This window comes from Bombina bombina, chromosome 11, assembly GCF_027579735.1.
Source record: "Bombina bombina isolate aBomBom1 chromosome 11, aBomBom1.pri, whole genome shotgun sequence".
NCBI classification, from domain to species: domain Eukaryota; kingdom Metazoa; phylum Chordata; class Amphibia; order Anura; family Bombinatoridae; genus Bombina; species Bombina bombina.
In genome coordinates this window covers 164004484-164029813 of record NC_069509.1, presented here as the reverse complement: position 1 = coordinate 164029813, position 25330 = coordinate 164004484, and the positions used below count along the sequence as shown (strand labels likewise).

Sequence of the window (25330 nt, the reverse complement as noted above, 5' to 3'; positions counted from 1 at the left end):
GGAGGCGTATGAGTTAAGGAGCAGCGGTCTTAAGACCGCTGCTTCTTAACTCCTGTTTCCGGCAAGCCTGAAGGCTCGTGCGGAAACAGAGTCATTAGGGCGGATACGGGCAATGGTAAATCGGCCCCCATGTCTTGTATACCTCAGCTGCTTGCTAGTCTGCACTGAAATATTTTTAAAATGAATCTATAGGTGATTCACAGAATTTGTCATTTACAGACTATATTATTTATAAATGTTTGATTGCTCAGCTGTCCCGTATATATAAAGCTATCTCAGTAACAAAGAGTGTCACTGTCTATCGGCGGTCTGCCTTCATTTGGTAAAGGAAGACTGATCAGTTCTTCCTTACCATATTAAGGCAGATGCATTCTGCCTCTGGCTGCAGTCTTTGAGGTCAAAATGACAGCAGGAACTGCAGCATGAGGCAGAAGGTTGGATGTAGGTACTACGTAAACAGGTACGCAAACAGGTACGCTGAGCAAAGTACTGTGTGACGCAGTACCAATAGGCTTAAGGGGGAAATGGGATACAACAATTTTGCCCATATATGTAAATTAGAGGGACTTTTTTGTGATTCATATGGAACATGTCATTTGAAACAAATTTGCAATTCAATTTGCTTTGTTCTCTTGGCTCACCCGATGTGCTCAGCTAGCTCACAGTAGTGCATTGCTGTTCCTTCACCAAAGGATACCAATGAAGCAAATGTGATAAAAAAAATAAAAGTGTATAAAATTTTCTGTTCTATCTTAATCATGAAAGAAAAATGTTGGGTTTCGTGTCCTTTTAATACAGTTTGTGATGTAGCAACGCATATTATTTTTATTGTTGCAACCTACTTTTAGTTGATATTCCTTGTACGGGATGAAAGGCTGTGTTTTGTTCGGACGCTGCGTTCTGGCCATTTCTTTAAGCAAAAATGCTTTATCTTTTCCTTCCTGAAAAAGATGTTTATATAGTCAATATTTGTACAAAAAAAGGGAAACTACACTGTTATGATGGGAGAGCTCTGATCAATGACTACGTATTTTCTGATGAACCGTACAAACAAATCCAATAAATAAAGACATTTTAAAAGGGTCTGATTTGAGTTCCCAATGTGATTTCTGCTATTTGTGCTTTGTGACACCCTTGATATATTTTGAAAATTCAAGTGACATCCCTGATTTGTTTATACCTTAAAGAGACATTAAACACTTTGAGATGGTAAAATAAAATGATAAATCATGTGTGTATATATAAACTTGCAATATACTTTCATTATTTATTTTGTCCCTTTTTCCTGTAATTCCATTCTGAAATTGTGCAGAACACTGTTATATTCCACACAGCCATTGCCTACACACTCTAGTGACCTATGTATAACTGTCCCTAATTGGCCAAAGCAGAGAAGGTAACCTAAGTTACAACATGGCAGCTCCCATTGCTTTATAGACACTAAGGGGCCTATTTAACAAAGGTCTGTCGGACCTGAACCAACAGTGTGGATCAGGTCCGACAGGCCTCGCTGAATGCGGACAGCAATACGTCCTCCGTATTCAGCATTGCACCAGCAGCTCTTGTGAGCTGCTAGTGCAACGCCGCCCTCTGCAGACTCACGGCCAATCAGCCGCCAGCAGGGGGGGTGTCAATCAACCCGATCGTACTTGATCGGGTTGAATTGCGGCGATGTCTGTCCGCTTGCTCAGAGCAGGCGGACAGGTTATAGAGCAGTGATCTTTAGACCGCTGCTTCATAACTGGTGTTTCTGTCGAGCCTGCAGGCTCGCCAAAAACACGGGCCCTCAAGCTCCATCCAGAGCTTGATAAATGGGCCCCTAAAACTTTACACTTATTTTGTCACTATTTAAACAGCTAATGAACCTTTAAAAATACATCTACATGTTATTATCACTACTATGTATTTAACCCCACAAAGAAGTTAAACACACAGTAGAAGTACCACTCGGGATCCGCATTGCTGGTCCAGAGCGGAAAATGCTGTTGATCAAATCGACAGTAATAGTCACATGTGGAACTAGTGCTGCTGATTGGATCAATAACGGTTTCTGCTTGGAACCAGCAGTGCTCTGGGGTAAACACACAGTAGTGTAGGGTCGATAGTCTTATAATTACAAGCTGTAACGAATTAGAGTATGTCATTTTTTTACTATTATGGCCCATTAAAATAAAGCAAAATAATGAGTGTAACTATGCATTTTACAGTAGTGTCACTAAATTACTTTTAAAGGGACAGAAAAGTCATAATTAGACATTCATGATTTAGATAGAGCATACGATTTTAATCAACTTTCCATTTTACTTCTATTATTTATTTTGCTTCCTTCTTTTGTTATCCTTTGCTGAAAGGTTTATCTAGGAAAGCTCAGAAGCAGCAGATAATCTAGGTTCTAGCTGCTGATTGGTGGCTGCATATATATACCGATTGTGATTGGCTCACCCATGTGTTCAGTTAGAAACCAGTAGTGCATTGCTGCTCCTTCAACAAATGATACCAAGAGAATGAAACAAATTCGATAATAGAAGTAATCTGGTAAGATATTTAAAATTGTTTGTTCTATCTAAATCATGAAAGAAATGTTTTGGATTTCATGTCCCTTTAAGCTTAAGACCTTGAGACATAGAGGCCTATTTATGAAAGGTCTTGTGGACCTGATCTGACAGTGCGGATCAGGTCCGCAAGACCTCGCTGAATGCGAAGAGCAATACGCTCTCCGTATTCAGCATTGCACCAGCAGCTCACAAGAGCTGCTGGTGCAACGCCGCCCCCTGCAGACTCGCGGCCAATCGGCCACCAGCAGGGAGGTGTCAATCAACCCGATCGTACTCGATCGGGTTGAATTGTGGCGATTCCTGTCCGCTTGCTCAGAGCAGGCGGACGGGTTATGGAGCATTGGTCTTTGTGACCGCTGCTTCATAACTGCTGTTTCTGGCGAGTCTGATGACTCGCCAGAAACACGGGCGCACAAGCTCTATACGGAGCTTGATAAACGGGCCTCATTATGAATACTCCACTGAGGGCTGTGATACCCAAATGTTATCCTTAGTTGGGAAATTGATGATTTAAATAAATAAGTGGTCTGTTTTTTTTCTCCAAGAGGTAAATTACAATAAAACCTGGCAAAACATTAGCATCGGATTATACAGCAAATTGTTATGTGACAGGAACAGTCTTTTATTTTTTTATATCCAGTAAGAGAAAACTACAAATATTCTATGAATATAGGAATAAAGAACTGTACTCACATTGGCGATCTGCTCAAGTAGAATTTTAACCATTTCTTTCTGGCCTTGTACAATTTGCCAGTAAAGGTATGAGATAATTCTGTAAAAATAATAATAATAATACAATAAATGATATCAATAGCTTATAGAGATAACACAAATTATCTGCAAAGCACTCAAATGTTAGTTAAAAAAACTAATAACTACAAATGATATCTGAATTGTGCTGATGTTTCTATTCAGAAAAGTATTAAAGGTATAAACCATAAGGCTCAGATTACAGTACCTGGTGGAAGCTGAAGATGCTACTAATAAGGCTCAGATTACAGTACCTGGTGGAAGCTGAAGATGCTACTAATAAGGCTCAGATTACAGTACCTGGTGGAAGCTGAAGATGCTACTAATAAGGCTCAGATTACAGTACCTGGTGGAAGCTGAAGATGCTACTAATAAGGCTCAGATTACAGTACCTGGTGGAAGCTGAAGATGCTACTAATAAGGCTCAGATTACAGTACCTGGTGGAAGCTGAAGATGCTACTAATAAGGCTCAGATTACAGTACCTGGTGGAAGCTGAAGATGCTACTAATAAGGCTTTCTGAGTTCCTGTTAAAGGGACAGTCTACACTAAAATTGTTATTTAAAAAGATAGATAGCGCCTTTACTATCCATTCCCCAGCTTTGCAGAACCAACACTGTTATATTTATATACTTTATAGCATTTAAACTTCTAAATATCTGCCTGTTTCTAAGCCACTACAGACAGCCTCTTAATCACATGCCTTTTTATTAGCCTTTCACAACAGGAGACTGCTAGTTCATGTGGGCCATATAGATAACATTGTGTTCACGCCCAAGGAGTTATTTAAGATTTAGCACAACACAGTACTAAATCAAGTCAATGGATATTAAATAAAAAGTCATGTGATCAGGGGGCTGTCAGAAGAGGCTTAGATACAAGGTAATCACAGAGGTAAAAAGTATATTAATAAACAGTGTTAGTTATGCAAAACTGGGGAATGGGTAATTAATTATCTATCATTTAAAACAATAAAAATTCTATTGTGGACTGTCCCTTTAAAAAAGAAAAAAAAAGTCTTAAAGGGACATTGGAAAGATGCTCCCATGCACAACAAATTCCCATTTAGTGCTGCATAAAAAGGAATTATTTAAAAAAAAAAAAAAGTACATCCCAGCCCCAAAATACCAGACATCCCCTAGTGAAGTGCCTGGCTGCACCTCACTGACAAGGCCCACAGAAGGCTGAAACTATCATCTGGGTTTGTCATGTTTCTTGTTCAGAGGATTTCCTGGTATTTCCAAACTGAACAATCATTTTCAGGTGGGATCAGACAGATATAATTCAGGAAAGTTCTTCTCCTTGGAAAGCACAATTGGGCTTAAAGAGGCTTCTACTAAGTGGTGACCTAATATAGAACAAGCTACTGAGCTGATGTTTGTTGCTGGTTTAGCACTTCTTTTTCTATAAATGAGTATTTAATCATGTCTATATTTTATTGCCTAAATAAATATAAAGTAAAAGGTGTTCTAGTATCAGTAGTGCACTTGGTACTAATGCTCATTGGCTTTTAGGCTCTTTATAGCAAGTACCTATCAACCAATGAGCACTAACAGGAAGTACCTATCAACCAATGAGCATTAACAGGAAGTACCTATCAACCAGTGAGCATTAGCAGGAAGTACCTATCAATCATTTAGCTTTAACAGGATACTTGTCAGACAGTGAGCATTAGCAGGAAGTACCTATCAACAAATGAGCATTAACAGGATACTTGTCAGACAGTGAGCATTAGCAGGAAGTACCTATCAACAGATGAGCATTAACAGGAAGGCCCCTCAGCCAGTGAACATTATCAGGAAGTACCTATCAACCAATGAGCATTACCAGGAAGTAACTATCAGTCAGCATGCTGAGGTACTGTGGCTGAGTTCTGTAGCAACCCAAGGGTTGCAGGTTCAATCCCCAGCGAGGTCCACTCAGCCTTTCATCCTTCCGAGGTTGATAAAATGAGCAGCGCCTTGAGACCCTTACGGGTGATTAGCCGTGCTTTACAAGTACCCAATACATACATACAGTCAGTGAGTGTTAGCAGGAAGTACATATCAATTATCATTAACAGTAAGTAGCTATCAGACAGTGACCACTAGGAGCCAGTTTCAAGTTCAACCAATAAACATTAACAGGAAGTACCTATCAACAAATGAGCATTAACAGGAAGTACCCATCAGCCAATGAACATTAGGAAGAAGTACCTAGCAATTAGCTTTAAAGGGCCATAATACCCAAATGTTTAAAAACTTGAAAGTGATGCAGCATAGCTGTAAAACGCTGACTAGAAAATATCACCTGAACATCTCTATGTAAAAAAGAAAGATATTTTACCTCAAAAGTTTCTCAGTAGCCACATCCCATTGTAAAGGACTTCTAAGCAGCAAATCAGTATGTCTGTCCCGGGACAGCGGAAGGAGTGAGCTTACATGCACTCTCATCTTATTTCCCTATTCAGTGTAAGGAAGTTTACAATTAAATCTCATGAGAGTTAAGTCAAATCTCATGAGATCACAGTAAAAGAGTTCATGACCTCAGCACTGCTGATGCTGATTGGCTGCTGTTCATTTCTTAATTATTTTTTTTACCTGCAGCTGGGAGCAGCTGAGTATAACTTTTTACACAGAACTTACTCTGCTGAGCTGAGGAAATTGTGAGGTAAAATATCTTCCTTTTTTACATAGAGATGCTCAGGTGATATTTCCTGTCAGCTTTTTACAGTTATACTGCATAAGTTTCAAGTGATTTATCATATGAGTATTATGTCCCTTTAACAGGAAGTTCCTGGCAGACATTGAGCATTAGCAGGAAGTACCTATTGTATTGTTCTTGTGTAGTCACTCAAATTAGTGTCTTACCAAGGAATAACTCAGAGAACACAGATCTGCATCTAGTCACTAGCTTTATTTTCCTAACTGAACTTGTTACCATATATGGTAGAAAGACCAACAGCCAATCAACATTCTGTATGCAAATTAACAAACACATCACATACCATGTTAATAACATTACACCTATCAACCAATAAGCATTATCAGGAAGTACCTGTCAGAAAGTGAGCATTAGCAGGAAGTACTTATCAACCAATGAGCATTATCAGGAAGTACCTATCAGCCAGTGAGCATAAGCAGGAAGTACATATCAATCAATTATCATTAACAATAAGTAGCTATCAGACAGTGATCATTAGGAGGCACTACCTCTCTACCAATAAGCATTAACAGGAAGTACCTATCAGCCAGTGAATATTAACAGGAAGTACCTATCAATCAATTAGCATTAACAGGAAGTACCAACCAATGAGCATTAGCAGGAAGTACCTATCAATCAATTAGCATTAACAGGAAGTACCAACCAATGAGCATTAGCAGGAAGTACCTATCAATCAATTAGCATTAACAGGAAGTACCTATCAGCCAGTGAATATTAACAGGAAGTACCTATCAATCAATTAGCATTAACAGGAAGTACCAACCAATGAGCATTAGCAGGAAGTACCTATCAGCCAGTGAATATTAACAGGAAGTACCTATCAGCCAGTGAATATTAACAGGAAGTACCTATCAATCAATTAGCATTAACAGGAAGTACCAACCAATGAGCATTAGCAGGAAGTACCTATCAATCAATTAGCATTACCAGGAATTACCTATCAACCAATGAGCATTAGCAGGAAGTACCTATCAGCCAGTGAATATTAACAGGAAGTACCTATCAGCCAGTGAATATTAACAGGAAGTACCTATCAATCAATTAGCATTAAAAGGAAGTACCAACCAATGAGCATTAGCAGGAAGTACCTATCAATCAATTAGCATTACCAGGAATTACCTATCAACCAATGAGCATTTGTAGGAAGTACCTATCAGCCAGTGAATATTAACAAGAAGTACCTATCAGCCAGTGAATATTAACAGGAAGTACCTATCAATCAATTAGCATTAAAAGGAAGTACCAACCAATGAGCATTAGCAGGAAGTACCTATCAATCAATTAGCATTACCAGGAATTACCTATCAACCAATGAGCATTAGCAGGAAGTACCTATCAGCCAGTGAGCATTAGCAGGAAGTACCTATCAATCAACAAGTATTAGTAGGAAGTACACAACTGATACATCTGTATTAGGTTCAATTTCAATTTAAATAGCTGTTACTTTCTATTTTTGTCTTGTAAGTACAAAGAAAGTCAGTGTGTTTACATACTGCTCTTTCATGTGGATGACATACATTTTGAGTAAAGTGTCCCTTTGAGTTAATTGTCCTTTTAAACTCAACACATTATTCCAAAGTCCATTTAACCAACAAATTACAATAGAGACAAAGATTTTTAGCAACATCTCATTAGTTTTGTTGGTATAAACAAAAGTGACTTTTACAAACACAAAGATGTAGCTGTAGGAAACAAGCAATTACCGCTAATAGTGTTCCGATGACAAAGGGAGAGTGTACTGTAAAATTGTTTTGTATTTCCAATTACTTTTTATACCAGCAGCAGAGTATTACATGTATGATAAATTGCTCCTTTAGGTTTATTATATATGAAATAGCTGGTTTTGTCCTTTGTTACTGCAACCCATTAGCTGAACTTGCAGGGAATCAGATCTCCTTATTCATCACTTTTAGTAAACACAAATGCTTCCTTCTGATATTGTCTCTGTAGAGCAAAGCCCAATTCTTAAGAGGAACAATTGAACATTAACATTTTATTACTTTTCACTCCTAACCCCCAATGGGAGTATAATTTATTCTGCTGGTTATGTTTACATCTTTTTTTTTAAACAATTGAATACACCCAGCAGGTAAAATTGATCATTGGGAACGCGTTAAAGGCGAGAAACTGTTATAGTACACTGCCCCTTTAACTCAGTCACTAAATAATGCTAAGTCCCAGCTACAGTGGGGCAAAAAAGTATTTAGTCAGCCACCAATTGTGCAAGTTCTCCCACTTAAGAAGATGAGAGAGGCCTGTAATTTTCATGATAGGTATACCTCAACTATGAGAGAAAAAATGTGGAAACAAATCCAGACAATCACATTGTCTGATTTGGAAAGAATTTATTTTCAAATTATGGTGGAAAATAAGTATTTGGTCAATATCAAAAGTTCATCTCAATATATATCCTTTGTTGGCAATGACAGAGGTCAAACATTTTCTGTAAGTCTTCACAAGGTTGTCACACACTGTTGCTGTTATGTTGGCCCATTCCTGCATGTATATCTCCTATAGAGCAGTGATGTTTTGGGGCTGTCACTGGGAAACACGGACTTTCAACTCCCTCCAAAGGTTTTCTATGGGGTTGAGATCTGGAGACTGGCTAGGCCACTCCAGGACCTTGAAATGCTTCTTACGAAGCCACTCCTTCGTTGCCCGGGTGGTGTATTTGGGATCATTGTCATGCTGAAAGACCCAGTCACGTTTCATCTTCAATGTCCTTGCTGATGGAAGGAGGTTTGCACTCAAAATCTCACGATACATGGCCCCATTCATTCTTTCATGTACACGGATCAGTCGTCCTGTTCCCTTTGCAGAGAAACAGCCCCAAAGCATGATGTTGCCACCCCCATGCTTCACAGTAGGTATGGTGTTCTTTGGTTGCAACTCAGCATTCTCTCTCCTCCAAACATGACGAGTTGTGTTTCTACCAAAAAGTTCTACTTTGGTTTCATCTGACCATATGACATTCTCCCAATCAGCTTCTGGATCATCCAAATGCTCTCTAGCATACTTCAGATGGGCTTGGACATATACTGGCTTAAGCAGGGGGACACGTCTGGCACTGCAGGATCTGAGTCCCTGATGGTAGCCTTTGTTACGTTGGTCCCAGCTCTCTGCAGGTCATTCACTAGGTCCCCCCGTGTGGTTCTGGGATGTTTGCTCACCGTTCTTGTGATCATTTTGACCCCAGATCGAGGGAGATTATCAGTGGTCTTGTATGTCTTCCATTTTCTAATTATTGCTCCCACAGTTGATTTCTTCACACCAAGCTGCTTGCCTATTGCAGATTCAGGCTTTCCAGCCTGGTGCAGGTCTACAATTTTGTTTCTGGTGTCCTTCGACAGCTCTTTGGTTTTCACTATAGTGGAGTTTGGAGTGTGACTGTTTGAGGTTGTGGACAGGTGTCTTTTATACTGATAACAAGTTCAAACTGGTGCCATTAATACAGGTAATAAGTGGAGAACAGAGGAGCCTCTTAAAGAAGAAGATACAGGTCTGTGAGAGCCAGAAATCTTGCTTGTTTGTAGGTGACCAAATACTTATTTTCCTCCATAATATGCAAATAAATTCTTTCCAAATCAGACAATGTGATTGTCTGGATTTGTTTCCACATTTTGTCTCTCATAGTTGAGGTATACCTATGATGAAAATTACAGGCCTCTCTCATCTTCTTAAGTGGGAGAACTTGCACAATTGTTGGCTGACTAAATACTTTTTTGCCCAACTGTAGGTACCTTTAAAATAAATTAGAAAATATTACAAATAGATGATAAAATAAATTAACTTAAATACCAAGTAAGTCTGTAGACTTGAGTCTACATCTGATACTTTGGGGCTTGGTTCGGAGTCAGAAAATCAGAACAATGTTATTAAAAAATAACCAAAACTATACTTTGTTACAAAAACACTCCCAGATGGGCTGTATAAATGAATCATCTAAGTGTCCCTTTAATGTGTTTCAAACTACTTGTTATACCAGCCACAGAGTTTAAAGTTTAGAAGTATTTTTGTATATGAAATAACTGTTTCTGCTAACTGAAACCTCAGCCCAATACAGGGCCAGATTTCGAGTGGTGCATTAACAGTTACATGCGAGCTATAAGCTATTTCTAATTAGAAAATAAAAGTGAAGGCACTATTTGTAAACAATTTAATACACTCCAGTAGGTACTATGGATAATTGGGAACATATAAAAGGGGAGAAAATATGAGAGTACACTTCAAGTTAATCTGAAGCCCAGTGACTGCGTGTACTATCACTATATACTTACAAGACGATCATGGTCAAGATGTAATAAAACAGAACACTTTCAATTATGTTTTTATAAATCCAGACGACCCACAACAAATTCTCATGGATCGATATAGTAGATATCCAACGGGTGATGGAATCAAACGGAGTCTGTAATTCTCGGAAGGGACCACACAGTTGGGAAGGTGTGCGTCTATAGAAACATAGAATAAGAGCATGAACGTCTGGATGCCGCAGTGTCACTCCATAAATACAAGTCCTAGTGTTGTATTCATCTGCTGAGTAGCACTGATTAGTAGTCTCAAATATATACCATATGGTATCTATAGAGTCATATAAAAATACCCTGTTTTCTTATAATAGGCCTGCTTCTCTACAGCTCTGTGCAGGGGCGGAACTGAGACCGGGCCTCCAAAAGGGGGGGGGGCAGCTTCAGAAAATAAAATAAAATAAATTTCAACTTGTTGACCTGCCGCTGCCTGCACTGATATCATGTGAGTGTGATTTGATGCCTCACTAGTGTCTCTGACTACAGGGGTTAGTGTTTCTGTTTTACCCATTGGTTTATGTGTGTGTGTGTGTGTGTGTGTGTATTTATGCATGTATGTGTGTGTGTGTGTATATATGTATGTGTGTGTGTGTATATTTGTGGAACCTGCAGATTACAGACCTCGTTACTACAGCATGGGGGGGCGGCGGGGGGTAAACAGTGTCACTATACAGTACCACTATATACAGTATGGGGGGCTGGACTATGTCACAGACTACTGTGGTCACTATATAAAGTACTGGGGCGGGTAGGGTCAGGCCAGCCATCTCACCGGCAGATTACAGACTGTGGGGCATATTTATCAAGCTCCGAAGGGAGCTTGATGCCCCGTGTTTCTGAGGGGCCTGCAGGCTCGCCAGAAACAGCAGTTATGAAGCAGCGGTCACAAAGACCGCTGCTCCATAACCTGTCCGCCTGCTCTGAGCAGGCGGACAGACATCGCCGCAATTTAACCCGATCGGGTTGATTGACACCCCCTGCTGGCGGACGATTGGCCACGAGTCTGCAGGGGGCGGCGTTGCACCAGCAGCTCTTGTGAGCTGCTGGTGCAATGCTGAATACGGCGAGCGTATTGCTCGCCGTATTCAGCGAGGTCTGGCGGACCTGATACGCAGTGTCGGATCAGGTCCGCCAGACCTTAATAACTAGAGGCCACTGTCACTAATTCACTATATACAGTACTGGTGGGTTAAACAGTGTCACTATATACAGTAATAGGGGGTCAGACCATCTCACAGACTGTGGGCACAGGGTAGCTCCTTTTGCAGACATGTAATCTGATTCACATTTTTTTTTCTGTGTTAAATGTAAAAAAAAAAATGTATCAAATTCAAATTTTTGTGGCGGGTGGGGGGAGGGGTGAATGGGGGGGCCCTTTTTAGATTATTGCACCTGGGCCTCTGGTTTCTAGTTACGCCTCTGGCTCTGTGGTCTGGTGAGATTATATAAGGAACTTTGTCATTACTATGGGGCCGTTCAAATATTGTTTTAAAGGCAATTCTTATTTTGGGAATTGTGTATCTTGCTAAGAGGGGCTCACTAATTTGCTTTATGTAAAGGAGAAACATTTACTTTACAATATAATGCTCAGTAAAATAAGCTGAATATTTCTCTACATGCCGGTAAGTTTTTTGAGAATAGGGTTCTATGTGAGATCTCAGTTCTGTGTTGCTTTATTTTTGGTAGCCGGAGTTGTGCGGTCTGCTTGCCCAATTTATTTTATACTTAGAAGCCGATTTATTACAGTGCGGACGGACATGATACGATGTAGCGTATCATGTCCGCTGCACATCGATAAATGCCGACAGTATACGCTGTCGGCATTTATCATTGCACCAGCAGTTCTTGTGAACTGCTTGTGTGATGCCGCCCCCTGCAGATTCACGGCCAATCAACCGCTAGCATAGGGTGTCAATCAGCCCGATCGTATAGGATCGGGCGGATTGATGTTCACAGCCTCAGAGCAGGCGGACAAGTTCACGGACAAGAGAAGGCTCACACGGAAACAGGGGCATCAAGCTCCGTTCGGAGCTTGATAATTCGGCCTCTTAGTGTCTAGTGGATTAAAGGGACATTAAACCCCAATTTTTTTTCTGTCATGAATCAGATAAAGCATACGATTTTAGACAATTCTATAATCTAATTTTCATTGTTCTCTTTTGTATCATTTGTTCCAGGTGTGAACTACATAGTTATGTGCAAGCACTAACACATTAGACCATATTCTTTTTACAATGTTATGCCCCTTCAATACTTAATGTATAACACATAACACAAAAAGCTCTGGTACTGGATGAAACGTGTTACATGCACAAATCACGCACATACATTTCCCTACCTCCACACCGTGACTGCAATGACACAAAGGACTCCAGTGAATGAAGGGAAAAACAGGAGAAAGATAAAAACCGTTGTCATTTGAGAAGCTCGCCAGACTCTGCGTGGGGGCGTACAGTTCTTCATCAGACTCACCTGGAGACCAAGATGTTCAGTTATATTTAAAAGGAAATAAGACTCTATCATGCTTATGAATGAGCGCTATTAAAAACATATATATTTTTGTGCAAAACTGAAATTAACAGGAAGTATGTGTTTGTGCACAACTACTTAATAGAGTGTCAATTGTTTTCTCGCTGATAAGAGTAATATTTGTATATAACAGTAGGTGATGGTTTTAATGAGCAAAACCAGCTATATCAAATACAAACATAAACATGAAGGAAGAATTTTACATACATTTAATATATTTTAATAGCTGGTATGACAGGTAATTAGGAACACGTTAAATAAGTAGAAACAAATTTCACAGTACAGCATCCCTTTAATTCTGTTGGTGGACAGTGGTGCAATCCACAACTACAAGAACAACCATTTCCACACCCCAAAAAACAAAGACAATTGGAATATGATTTAAATCCTCCTTTGGATGCAGGAAAAACAAAAGAAATACATTTATAATGACAGTAGTTTTCACATCAATGGCCCAAGTTTTTGTTTGTATTTTTAACCACTGACATGATGTACGTTATAGTCTTTCTGGTTGGATAAAGAGGTTGTAGGGGGTATGTAGCAAACAGGAAGCTCCCTATACAAACAGTATGGCCTGGGCTATCTTCTCATTGCACAGATCTGCTTGTGTATTTACATCAATAAGATCCTAAGGGGCATGCAATTCAAAATGATACTTTCATGATTCAGATAAAACATTCAATAAAAAAAAAAATAATGCAGGTCAATTTCCCTTTTAAATGTGGACGTCAAACAATATGCCAAGATTTTAGCCACCCGTATTAATAGGGTGATATTGAAGTAGGTTTTACCCCAAATAGAGAAGCGCGTAATAACGCCATTAAGATACTACATCTGTTGCGTACAAAAAACAAGAAATTCCATCTATATTTCACAATAGATGCTAAGAAAGACTTTGATAAGCTTAAGTGGCCCTTCTTAAGCAATGTTCTGGAGAGGTTTGGATTTAGGAAGGATACTATCAGGAAAATATCTGCACTCTACAACCAATGGTCAGAATTTGGCTTAATGATTCCCTTTCTAATCACTTTGTAATACATAATGGTACACGCCAAGGTTGTCTCTTACCCCCTTTATTATTTGTGATGGCTATAGAGGTGCTACCAACTAACACCAGAAATAATCCAAACATTGTTGGACTGAATATTAGACAAAAGTAATATAAGGCGTCACTGTATACGGATGAAGCCCTCTATTTTCCAATTTTAAAGTAAACCCTACTAAAATGTAACTGTTGAGCATTAAAATGCCTACCTTAGTTTTGAAACAGATCAAAGAGATCTGACCCTCCCCATTACTTACCCCCCCCCCACAACAACAAACCCCCCCCCCACACACACACACACAGCCCTGCCCACAAATTACAGGTGGGCTTCCTGGAATGTCATTTCTCAATATGCCCCCTCGTGTAAAGGAGGTATACATCAGATGACCCATGAATTACTCTTGTAACTGTGTAACCATCTTATTTTACCCTGCGGTCGTGCACCTAATACCTTACCACTGCAATATATGATGACACTATAAATAAATAAATCCCCTTTCCTTATTTTGCCTCTGTCTGGCTTTCGTTGTTAAAATAGAGTCACAAATTTACCTTTTTCACATAAAATATTATGAAAAGTTTTATCATCTGAATGATGGGGAGCAGAGGGGAGAAGAAAATCCCAATCCTGTAGAGAAAGAAATAGAAATATTTTCTATTAAAGGGACATGAAACCCAAATGTTTTTTTCATGATTCATATAGAGCATACCGTTTTAAACAACTTTCCAATTTATTTCTAGTATCTAATTTAATTTCTCTTGGTATTCTTTGTTGAAGGAGAAGCAATGCGCTACTGGGATAGGAATTCCACCTTACACAGTTACAAGAGTTTTACTGATGATAGGGTATTAGATTAGGTGCAATTAGTTTAAATATCTGATCATTAGCGCTGCGGAATCTGTTGGCGCTCTACAAATAACCGATAATAATAATAATAATTTATTTATTTATTTTGTGTAATTTAGTGTTGTTTTCTTTTGTATTTCAGTTAATTGTATTTAATTAATTTAATTCATTTAATTGTAGTGTAAGGTTAGGTGTTAATGTAACTCAGGTTAGGTTTTATTTTACAGGTAGATTTGTATTTATTTTAACTAGGTAGTTATTAAATAGTTAATAACTATTTAGTAACTATTGTACCTAGTTAAAATAAATACAAACTTGCCTCTAAAATAAAAATAAACCCTAAGCTAGCTACAATGTAACTATTAGTTATATTGTAGCTAGCTTAGGGTTTATTTTATAGGTAAGTATTTAGTTTTAAATAGGAATTATTTAGGTAATGATAGTAAATTTTATTTAGATTTATATTAATTACATTAAATTAGGGGGTGTTAGGGTTAGGGGTTAATAACTTTAGTATAGTGGCAGCGACGTTGGGGGCAGAAGATTAGGGGTTAATAAATGTAGGTAGGTGCCGGCGATGTTAGGGGCGGCAGATTAGGGGTTAATAAGTGTAATGTAGGTGGCGGCGATGTCAGGGGGCGGCACATTAGGGGTTAATAAGTATAATGTAGGTGTCGGGGGCAGCAGATTAGGGGTGTTTAGACTCGGGGTTCATGTTAGGGTGTTAGGTGTAAACATAAATTTAGTTTCCCCATAGGAATCAATGGGACTGCATTAAGGAGCTTTACGCTGCTTTATTGCAGGTGTTAGACTTTTTTTCAGCCGGCTCTCCCCATTGATGTCTATGGGGAAATCGTGCACGAGCACGTAAAAACCAGCTTACCGCAGCTCACCGCAGCACTGGTATTGGAGTGTGGTATGGAACACAATTTTGATTTACGCTGCAATATTGCCTGCTAATGCCGGGTTTATGAAAACCTGTAATACCAGCGCTGTAGGTAAGTGAGCTGTGACAATAACGTGCAAGTTAGTACCGCACCGCTCATAACGCAAAACTCATAATCTAGCCGTTTGTTTCCTTACAATTTGTAATAATCTTTAACAACCTTAGCAATAACTGTCTGACTTTTTCTTAGAAATCAAACACTTAAAGGGACAAGAAACCCAACATTTTTATTTCATTATTCAGATAGCGCATACAGTTTTAAACAACTTTCCAATTTACTTCTATTATCAAATTTACGTAATTTCCTTGGTAGCCTAGGTGGAAAAAACATACCTAGGTAGCCTCAGGAGCAGCAATACAGTACTGGGAGCTAGCTGCTCATTGATAATTGCCCATATATGCCTCATCATTCTCTTATCTGATGTGTTGAGCTAGCTCCCAGCTGCTCCTTCTACAAAGTATACAAAGAGAATGAAGTAAATCATAATAGAAATAATAGGAAAGATGTTTGAAATGTTAGGTTTTTAATCTAAACATTATTAGGTATATTTCTGGGCTTGAAGTGTCTTTACATACCAAGCTAACGTCTGTGCATAGATGAGATCTAATACATTTGTGGCAATGTCAAATTCTGGCACTCCCAGTTTTTTACAGCAGTGAGTCCCAATAATTCTAAACACAAGAACAAAAGCAATCAGTGAGTCAGGTATGTAACAATATCATTTATTTTTGCCATAGTTAATCAAACAAGAAACACAAATTACCTTCTTATGAACTCCCCAAAGAAGGAACCTATTAATGCAAATATGAAATCGATCACCACCAGCCGATAAATCTCTTGTCCAACAACAGACTCCCAGCACTAAAAGACAGAATCCAAATAGCTGATGTCATTACTGATCTGATATTAGCTATATTCTTAGCTCTTTCATTTGCTGTTTATTTTACTTCCATTTATACTCTCTTGAATAAGCGCTTCAGTTGATTCTTTTTGCATTTTCTCAGTAATCTGAATGTGTATTTGTGTATGTGCAGTTTTACACAATCAAAATATCTGTACTCACTTTTCTTTTTCAATAAGTACATTTAATTTGCTAAGAAAATTGCAGAGCTCTGTCCTGCTCAGAATGTACATAAGCCCCACCCACAGTCCCCAGATACATACCCATGAACCAACCAGACATTCCCAATGGCAGTCTGGGTAAGCCCATGATCTCTCCCTCTATCCACCTGTATCCCCTACGATATGTCCCTTTCCACAATGATGGGCCCCCTCAACCTCCTGTGTCCCTAACACCCAGCCACAAATGTTGGGATGTATAAAATTGTGCTTTTTCTATTTTCTTGAAAATACATGTCGTCATGTTTTTCTTTGCCATATCTAAAAGATGTTTTTTTAATGGTGATCGGTGGCCTCACACATATGCCTCTTGTTACTGGCTCACAGATGTGTTCAGCTAGCTCCCAGAAGTGCATTGCTGCTCTAGAGGTGACTATAACCATGTGTTTAACCTCTTATTTGAATGTAAGCTTAGAAGCCGGCCCATTTTTGGTTCAGCACTTAGGTAATGCTTGCATATTGGTGGCTACATTTAGACACCAATCAGAAAGCGCTACCCATGTGCTGAACCAAAAATGGGCCGGCTCCTATGCTTACATTCTTGCTTTTTCAAATAAAGATACCAAGAGAACAAAGAAAAATTAGAAAGTTGCTTAAAATTGCCAGCTCTATCTGAATCATGAAAGTTTAATTTGGACTAGACTGTCCCTTTAATACTGAAGCTAATGTAATAATGAAGCCAAATTAACCAGGTACATAAAACCTTTACCTATACATAAGGCAAATATTCAGCATGAGCTTCAGGGTTCATAGACTCAACTGTGTTTCTTTATATGGAGGTTGAAGCACGGTGACATTTACTGATGCTGATCTTTTAATGTACTGTACTCTTAGTTCTAAACAATGGGTCAAACACACAGGAACACAAAGACACATTACAAGATGCCAAAAGAGAAAATAGTTATTAAAGGGATAGGAAAGTGAGAATTAAACTTGCATGATTCAGATAGAGCAAGTCATTTTAAGACACGTTTAAATTCACTTCTATTTTCAAATGTGCTTCGTTCTCTTAGTATCCTTTGTGAAAAAATTAACACACACATATCATACACCAGTGGGAGCTGCTGCTGATTGGTGCCTGCACACATTTGTCTCTTGTGATTGGCTAAATAGATATTTCCAGCTTCCTGTCAGTAGTGCAATGATGTCCCTTCAGCAATGGATAACAAGAGAATGAAGAAAATGTTATAATAGAATTAAATTGGAAAGTTATTTAAAATTGTATGTTCTATCTGAATCATAAAATAAAATTTTACTATCCCTTTACGTTAAAGGGAAATGAAACATGTCACACATATGAAAGAGCACTAAAAAGGTTCAGTTCATTTTATTTTTGAAAGTGAATGAACATTTAATATTGATCCATGGGTTAGAAGCTCACTGGCCGAAAAGGAAAGTTCCTGCAACTTTATTGGTAGACAGTGCAGTTCACAAGCATAAGAATACAACATGTTTATTTATTTAAAGCATGTTTACCTGTGCATATTCTAAATAATTCAGCAACCCATTACTAGTTAAGTATTGCTGGTTTGGAGCTTGGTAATACTTGGGTTCCTCTATTATTAATATTTTAGCCACCTGAATAAAAAAATAAATTTCAGGATGGTCCCTTAAAGGGACAGTCAAGTCAAAAATGAACTTTTATGATTCAGATAGGGCATGTCATTTTAAACAACTTTCCATTTTACTTTTATCATCAAATTTGCTTTTTTCTCTTGGTATTCTTTGTTGAAATCTAAACCTAGGTAGGCTCATATGCTAATTTCTAAGCCCATGAAGGTCACCTCTTATGTCAGTGCTTTTTGACAGTTTTTCACAGCTAGACAGCGCTAGTTCATGTGTGCCATATAGATAACATTGTGCTCACTCCTGTGGAGTTAATTATGATTCAGCAATGATTGGCTAAAGTGCAAGTCTGTAAAAAGAACTGAAATAAGGAGGCAGTCTGCAGGGGCTTAGACACAAGGTAATCACAGAGGTACAAAGTGTATTAATATAACAGTGTTGGTTCTGCAAAACTGGGGAATGGGTAATAAAGGGATTCTGGGAACTGGGAACTATATTGTAGTTGGTTTATTTGGTATATTTTGGAAAATGTAATATTATTATTAATAATAATAATAATAATAATAATAATAATATTGTGTCTGTGCCTCTCTATAGAGTTATCCAAATTACTTGCAAAATATTAAACCCTTTTATAAACAGCAATGCATGATTTACCTTTCCTTGAGATTCAGCAACAGAATGCAGCCAGAAGTAGCATAGGATCCCAATAATTGACATTTTCAGAAGCACATTCCTAAAATGAAACATATTTTAAAAAAATAATTTTATGCCTTGTTTTATTAAAATATAATTTTCAAAATGATGTCCCCATTGTGCTTTAGTTTGTCTAACTCTGTGGTATACAGGGACAATAAAGCAGCAGTTACAATTGTCCTTATTAATTGCTCCTTAAATTCTGTTAGAGCGCCAGGACTGTGAGGCAGAACCAGGGTGATCTGGGGCCGGAGTTGGTGTAATACGGGCATGGGGAGGGGTCTGAAGATTCTGGAGGTTATGCTGTTTGGCTTATTGAGGTGTTGTTTGTTCCATACAGCCAAGGTGGGTCATTAGTTGTTCTGGGTGGGGTTTAGATTCTCCAGTTTTACTTTATAAAACCAGGATATTAATAGTGTGGGGGGTATATCGAGATAAAGATCACACACCATGAAAATCCCACTAAATAAGAGAAAGCTGTTCATGTTTGACAGAAGCCTTTAGAGGGCCTAGTGAAGGGCTATATGCTCTTGTGAAGCTGTTTCAGTATAATGAGGTCAAATCAATGTGTTTAAGTTCATTGTATGAATTTGTTTTGGAATCATCATGCCAGTGTATTACTGTGTGTGCTGTGGGTAATTGCTGTTTTTTTCTGGAAACTAGAACATTTGCACTGAAGGGGATGCCCAGAGGGACCAACCCATGACAATCCTGCAATATGAGTGACGATTTAGAGCTGAACCAGTGGTATTCAGATGCATAAGAAAACACGTTTATAGCAGCTTTTTGCAGATCTCTTGAAAACCCATGTTGGTCTGTATTGCAGAGTGTTTATCAGGTTATTGCTCATTCTCAGTTCACTTAATAATAAACATCATGTGCTGGTCACATCCCTTCAGCCTCTGATATGTCCAGTGGTACTTTGCATTAAAGGAATATGAAACCCAAACATTTCTTTTGTGATTCAGATAGAACATACAATTTTAAGCAACTTACCAATTTACTTTGGTTGTCAAAATTGATTAGTTCTCTTGGTATCCTTTGTTGAAAAGCATACCAGAAGCTAGATGCTGATTGGTGGCTGCACATATATGCCTCTTGTCATTGGCTTACCAACATGTTCTGCTAGCTCCCAGTAGTGCATTGGTGCTCTATCAACCAAAGAATACTAAGAAAATGCAGCAAAACTGATAAGAAAAGTAAATTGGAAAGTTGTTTAAAAATGTATGTTCTATCTGAATCATGAAAAAAAATAAAAATAAATTGTGTTTCATATCCCTTTAAGTATTAAAGTATCACCATATAAACCTCCATGTGACTTCAACCAAATTTCTCAGATGTTGCTGAGTGGCACCAAAAAAGGCAAGGAACCAATAATGTAGACAACTGTTTGAAATGTATAGTTCTCTTTAGCAAAAGAAAGGTTTAATTTGCTGCGTAGTGAAGCTTATTTTCAGGGCAAAATCAATATTCATTTAAGTTTATGGTACGATAAAAGTGAACCGGTGAACTCTGGGTAAGATATGCAAATGATTGCTTTGGTTAAACACTGCCATGGAAGTAAAAAGTGTGAGATTTTGTATATCTAATTTGCATATCATACTCAGAATTCTTTGGAAATTACTTCTGTAGGAAAAGCAAGAGGGGATAGTTGCCTAGATGTGCTAATTAGCTATATAATAAATATTGTGGTTCTTACCTTTTTGAAAGGAGGATTTTAATCCCACATTTTATCTCCCCATAACTTAAGTTAATTTTGATTTTGCCTTGGAAAATCTACCTTCTGCTAATGAGTTCAAAACAGCTGGGAGCCAGTGTTGTTTTACTCACCTTTTGACTATGGATGTGAATATTGATATTATCCTGTAAATAAGCTTCACTAAGCGGCTAATCAAACCAATCGTCTGCTCGTAAGAGCCAACAAGTTTGAAACAGCTTTCTAGAAGTAATATGGGTAATATTTTAATATCGATTAAGCAGTGGATGCCGCCATATTGTAACTTAGGTTTCTTTGTCTGTTATGGCCATTTAGGGACAGTAATAAATGGTTTACTAGAGTGTGCAACCAATGAATGTGTGGAATACAGTTGTGTCTGCACTTCCACTTTTAACAGGAATTTGGAAAGCCAACAATATTCAGAATTAAATTATAGGAAAAGGTAACAAATAGGGATGGACGAATGTTTCGCAATATTCAAAAAATTAAACGAATTTTAACACATTTGTTCGTTCGAATCAAATTTAGAATGTTTACATAACATTCTAACATTCGGTTTTCGAATGTTCAGTTTCGAATTTTACGATTACATTCCAAAATATTTGTTTCGAAAAATTCAAATTTATATTTGTAATAGTATTTCTAATGCTTTCTTTAAATGTAATATTCGAATTATGCAATATTCTATATAGAAACATTTGAAATGATATATTTGTATCTATTATGTATCAATTTACTAGATTCCCTACCACATGAACTATTGAACTTCTAAATAGTATTTGTTAAATAGAATGTTAAATTCGAAATTTCGAATGTAGACATTCGATCTAATTATAAACATTCGAATTCGAAAGTGACATTCGAAAACTGTAAATAGCATTCGATTATAGAATTTTTAAGAATATTCGTTCTTATCAACATTCGGATTTATAATTTGAATTTTCGGTAATAACATTCGTTCTAACATTCGAATACGGAAATGTACACATTCACCCATCCCTAGTAACAAAATAAATAATGAAAGTATATTGCAAATTTGTTTTACTACATATAATTAAACATTTTATATTAATATTTCAAAGTGTTTAATGTCCCTTTAAACTTAGGAAGGAAATAAAATGACTATAGTAGTACATGTCAGATGCACACTCCCTTACAAGTCCAGGGACTAGCAACGTGATTGGATGCTTAAAATTCTTCTACAGCAGGATGTGGCTACGGAGGACATTTTGAGGTAAAATATCTTCTTTTTTTACTTAGAGATGGTCATGTGATATTTTCTAGTCAGCTTTTTACAGTTATGCTGCATCACTTTCAAGTTATTCTGCATATGGGTAATATATCTCTTTAATTGCACAATTCATTATTTATATTATTGGTTAACTGAAAAACAACTGTATTGAAATGAATTGGGCAGTTATCATCAATAGTTAGCCACTACTTTTGAAGTGACTGTGCATTATACATATACTGTATATAGTGACGTGCGGTGAGGACAAAGGAAGGTGAGGCAATGACAATAATACACCGGAGAAAAACCTATATGAACGCGACAGAGGGAGCTAAAATTTACGATTAAATTGGCAGGTTGCAGGTTCAATTTACTGCTATTAATACAGTTGCTTCATTCTCTTGGTATTCTTTGTTGAAGGATATGCAGCAATACACTACTGTGTGCTAACTGAACATATTAAATGAACCAATGACAAGAGGCATATGTGTGTAGCCACCAATCATCAGCTAGCTCCAAGCAGCTAGCTCCAGATAATTGTTTCTCCTGAGCCTACCTAGGTATGCTTTTCAAAGTATACCAAAATAAAAAAGCAAATTAGCTAACAGAAGTAAAATATAAAAGCCAATTTGGGCTTTGTTTCTCAGAACATACAATTTTAAGCTGCTTTCCTGTTTACATCTATTATCAATTTTGCTTCATTCTCTTGGTATCATTTGTTGAAGGAGCAGTACTACTGGTTTCTAACTGAACACATGGGTGAGCCAATGACAATCTGTATAAATGCATTATGCAGCCACCAAACAGCCCCTAGAACCTAGGTTCTTTGCTGCTCCTGGGCTTACCTAGATAAACCTTTCAGCAAAGGATAGCAAAAGAAGGAAGCAAAATAAATAATAGAAGTAAATTTAAAAGTTGTTTAAAATCACATGCTCTTTCTAAATCTAAATGGTGTGTGTCATTCGCGTGGCTGTCATTAAGGCAGTTTGTTATTGTGTGAGATTTGAATGAGCTGGCCCTTTGTCCTTTCAGTTGTATGGTAATACAGCCAGGCCAGCCTCTGCTCCCCTCTGCACAAGCTAAGGCTTCTACAACAATGTGAATAGTTCTTTTTTCTTCCCCTTAAAATAAATCACTCCAGAAGATAGAGAAAAACTTTTTTTGATTATCATTATTAAACAACCAACTGTCCTCTTGTGACGTGCATTCATAGGAGGCAGTGCCTCCCCTGGCCAATTTGGGTAATACACTATTTTTTATTAATAATAATAAAATAAAAAAATTTTTTTTTACAAAAATGTTTTTTTGGGTCCTCAAACTGACCCCCGTCTGTGTTGTGATTACTACGTTTTTTTTTTAAGTACCAGTACCGGTCACATCACATTCATATTGCGCAAGGAAGTAGAGGTCAGCTACCCTTCCATTGCGCAATATGAATGTGTATAGTATGGGCCGCTAGAGAGAGAGCGCTCACTCTCTTTGCAGCCCATACTGCTCCCACCGGAGGCTTGTCTCTTGAAGCCTCAGGAGCACGCCTCAGTAGCACTGCCAGCCCTTTAACCAATCAAAAGGCTGGTGAGCTTCTGATGCTGGTTTGCAGCGGTTTATGAAATGCACTGTGGACTGGAGGGGGGAGTCGTCAGTGTCATGACGAGTCTCCGTGAGAAGGACCAGCCAGCACCTACCTACACTACAAGACTTGTAATTTTTTCCCCCCTATCTAAATGCAGAGAACTCACCAAATATCAGTGTTTGTAATTGTTCCTGGTTTATTTCCAGGGGGTCTGCTGCTTGAAGACGTTCACATGATTGTATGGGGTACGGGTAGACTAGCAATCACTCTGTCTGACTCTGACTTTTCCCGGTGCCTGGGCTGCTGCAAGCTGGGCTGGCTGACCTGTCAAATTAGAATAGAGCAGCATCTATTCCTGCAAAATATGTGTTCTGTTTAATTTGTACACCGGCACTTTGTTCCCCTTTGATGATGCCTCCCCCTTGCTTACATGCTCAGCTCATACTTTTATTCTTACTACGCTGTGACAGATTTATTAGGGCAGTAGGAGACCGGAGGTCACGTTAGTCTTTAGCTGGAAACTAAAGAATGTGATCAGGGAGGAACTATCTCCCCCGTGCAGGCAGATGAGACTGGCAGTAAATTCATTAGCAGAGGATAAGAAGAACCACGCTGCAATACTTTGTAGAAAGTACTGTTGCAGCACTTCAGGAAAAAATAAAGTGTGTTTTTTGTTCCAGTACCAGCACCCTAATATATATCTCACTGCTCTGATTTATAAGACATTGTTTATGTAAACACTGTAGCTCTGCTTCAGCTAATGTTTGCTCCAAATCAAATTGCAGGTATCCACACTTTCAACACTAAATAATATATATATATATATATATATATATATATACACACACACATATATATATATATAACAACATTTTTCCCACAGAAAACCTCTGAATTACATTGTTTCCAATGCAGCAAAGGATTCTGGGTAAGATATGCAAATTAAGTACACGATGACACACTTTTTTACTTCAGCCTGCTTTTCAGCAGGTTCCCTTTACACCAAAGTATCGCTGTTCACACAGCTTATAAACTTAGCTAGGGTTAGTGCAGTGATTCATAACCATCCCAGGACAGACTATTTTGTGGTTATTGCCACTCATCAGCTGGGAGAAGGTTAGAATCACTGCTGGGTGAAGTTGATTCCAGGCAGAATACAACAACATTTTAAATTAGGGGGAGATGAAAGGCGAGTTTAAAATCCTCCATTATGCACAAAATAACTCATTGTGTAGTTCATTAACAAATCTAGACAGGCCCAGAGGCTTGTTTTCCCACAAAAAACCTCTGAATTACATTATTTCCAATGCAGCAAAGGATTCTGGGTAAGATATGCAAATTAAGTACACAATGACACACCTTTTTACTTCAGTCTGCTTTTCAGCAGGTACCCTTTACGCCAAAGTATCGCTGTTTACACAGCTTATAAACTTAGCTAGGGTTAGTGCAGTGATTCATAACCATCGCAGGGCAGAACTGTTTTGTGGTTTTTGCCACTCATCAGCTGGGAGAAGGTTAGAATCACTGCTGGGTGAAGTTGATTCCAGGCAGAATACAACAACATTTTAAATTAGGGGGAGTTAAAGGGACAGTCAACCATAGAATTTTTATTGTTTTAAAAGATAGATAATCCCTTTATTACTCATTCCCCAGTTTTGCATAACCAACACTGTTATATTAATACACTTTTTACCTCTGTGATTACCTTGTATCTAGGAACCTTCTTCCAGCCCCCTGATCACATG

General features: G+C 38.1%; 1 protein-coding gene across 1 annotated transcript in view; it reads right to left on the bottom strand.

The window, feature by feature from the left end:
- The window catches only part of TMC5 (transmembrane channel like 5), a 197784-nt gene that overhangs the window by 43728 nt on the left and 128726 nt on the right, over window positions 1–25330 (bottom strand). Inside the window, exons 13-20 of the mRNA XM_053694248.1 lie at window positions 19026–19104; window positions 16447–16544; window positions 16259–16354; window positions 14442–14517; window positions 12654–12787; window positions 10286–10459; window positions 3249–3327; window positions 843–941 (exon numbers count right to left, since the gene is read on the bottom strand). Of these exons, the coding sequence (XP_053550223.1) occupies window positions 843–941; window positions 3249–3327; window positions 10286–10459; window positions 12654–12787; window positions 14442–14517; window positions 16259–16354; window positions 16447–16544; window positions 19026–19104 (835 nt within the window). The remainder of the gene's footprint in view (window positions 1–842; window positions 942–3248; window positions 3328–10285; window positions 10460–12653; window positions 12788–14441; window positions 14518–16258; window positions 16355–16446; window positions 16545–19025; window positions 19105–25330) is intronic.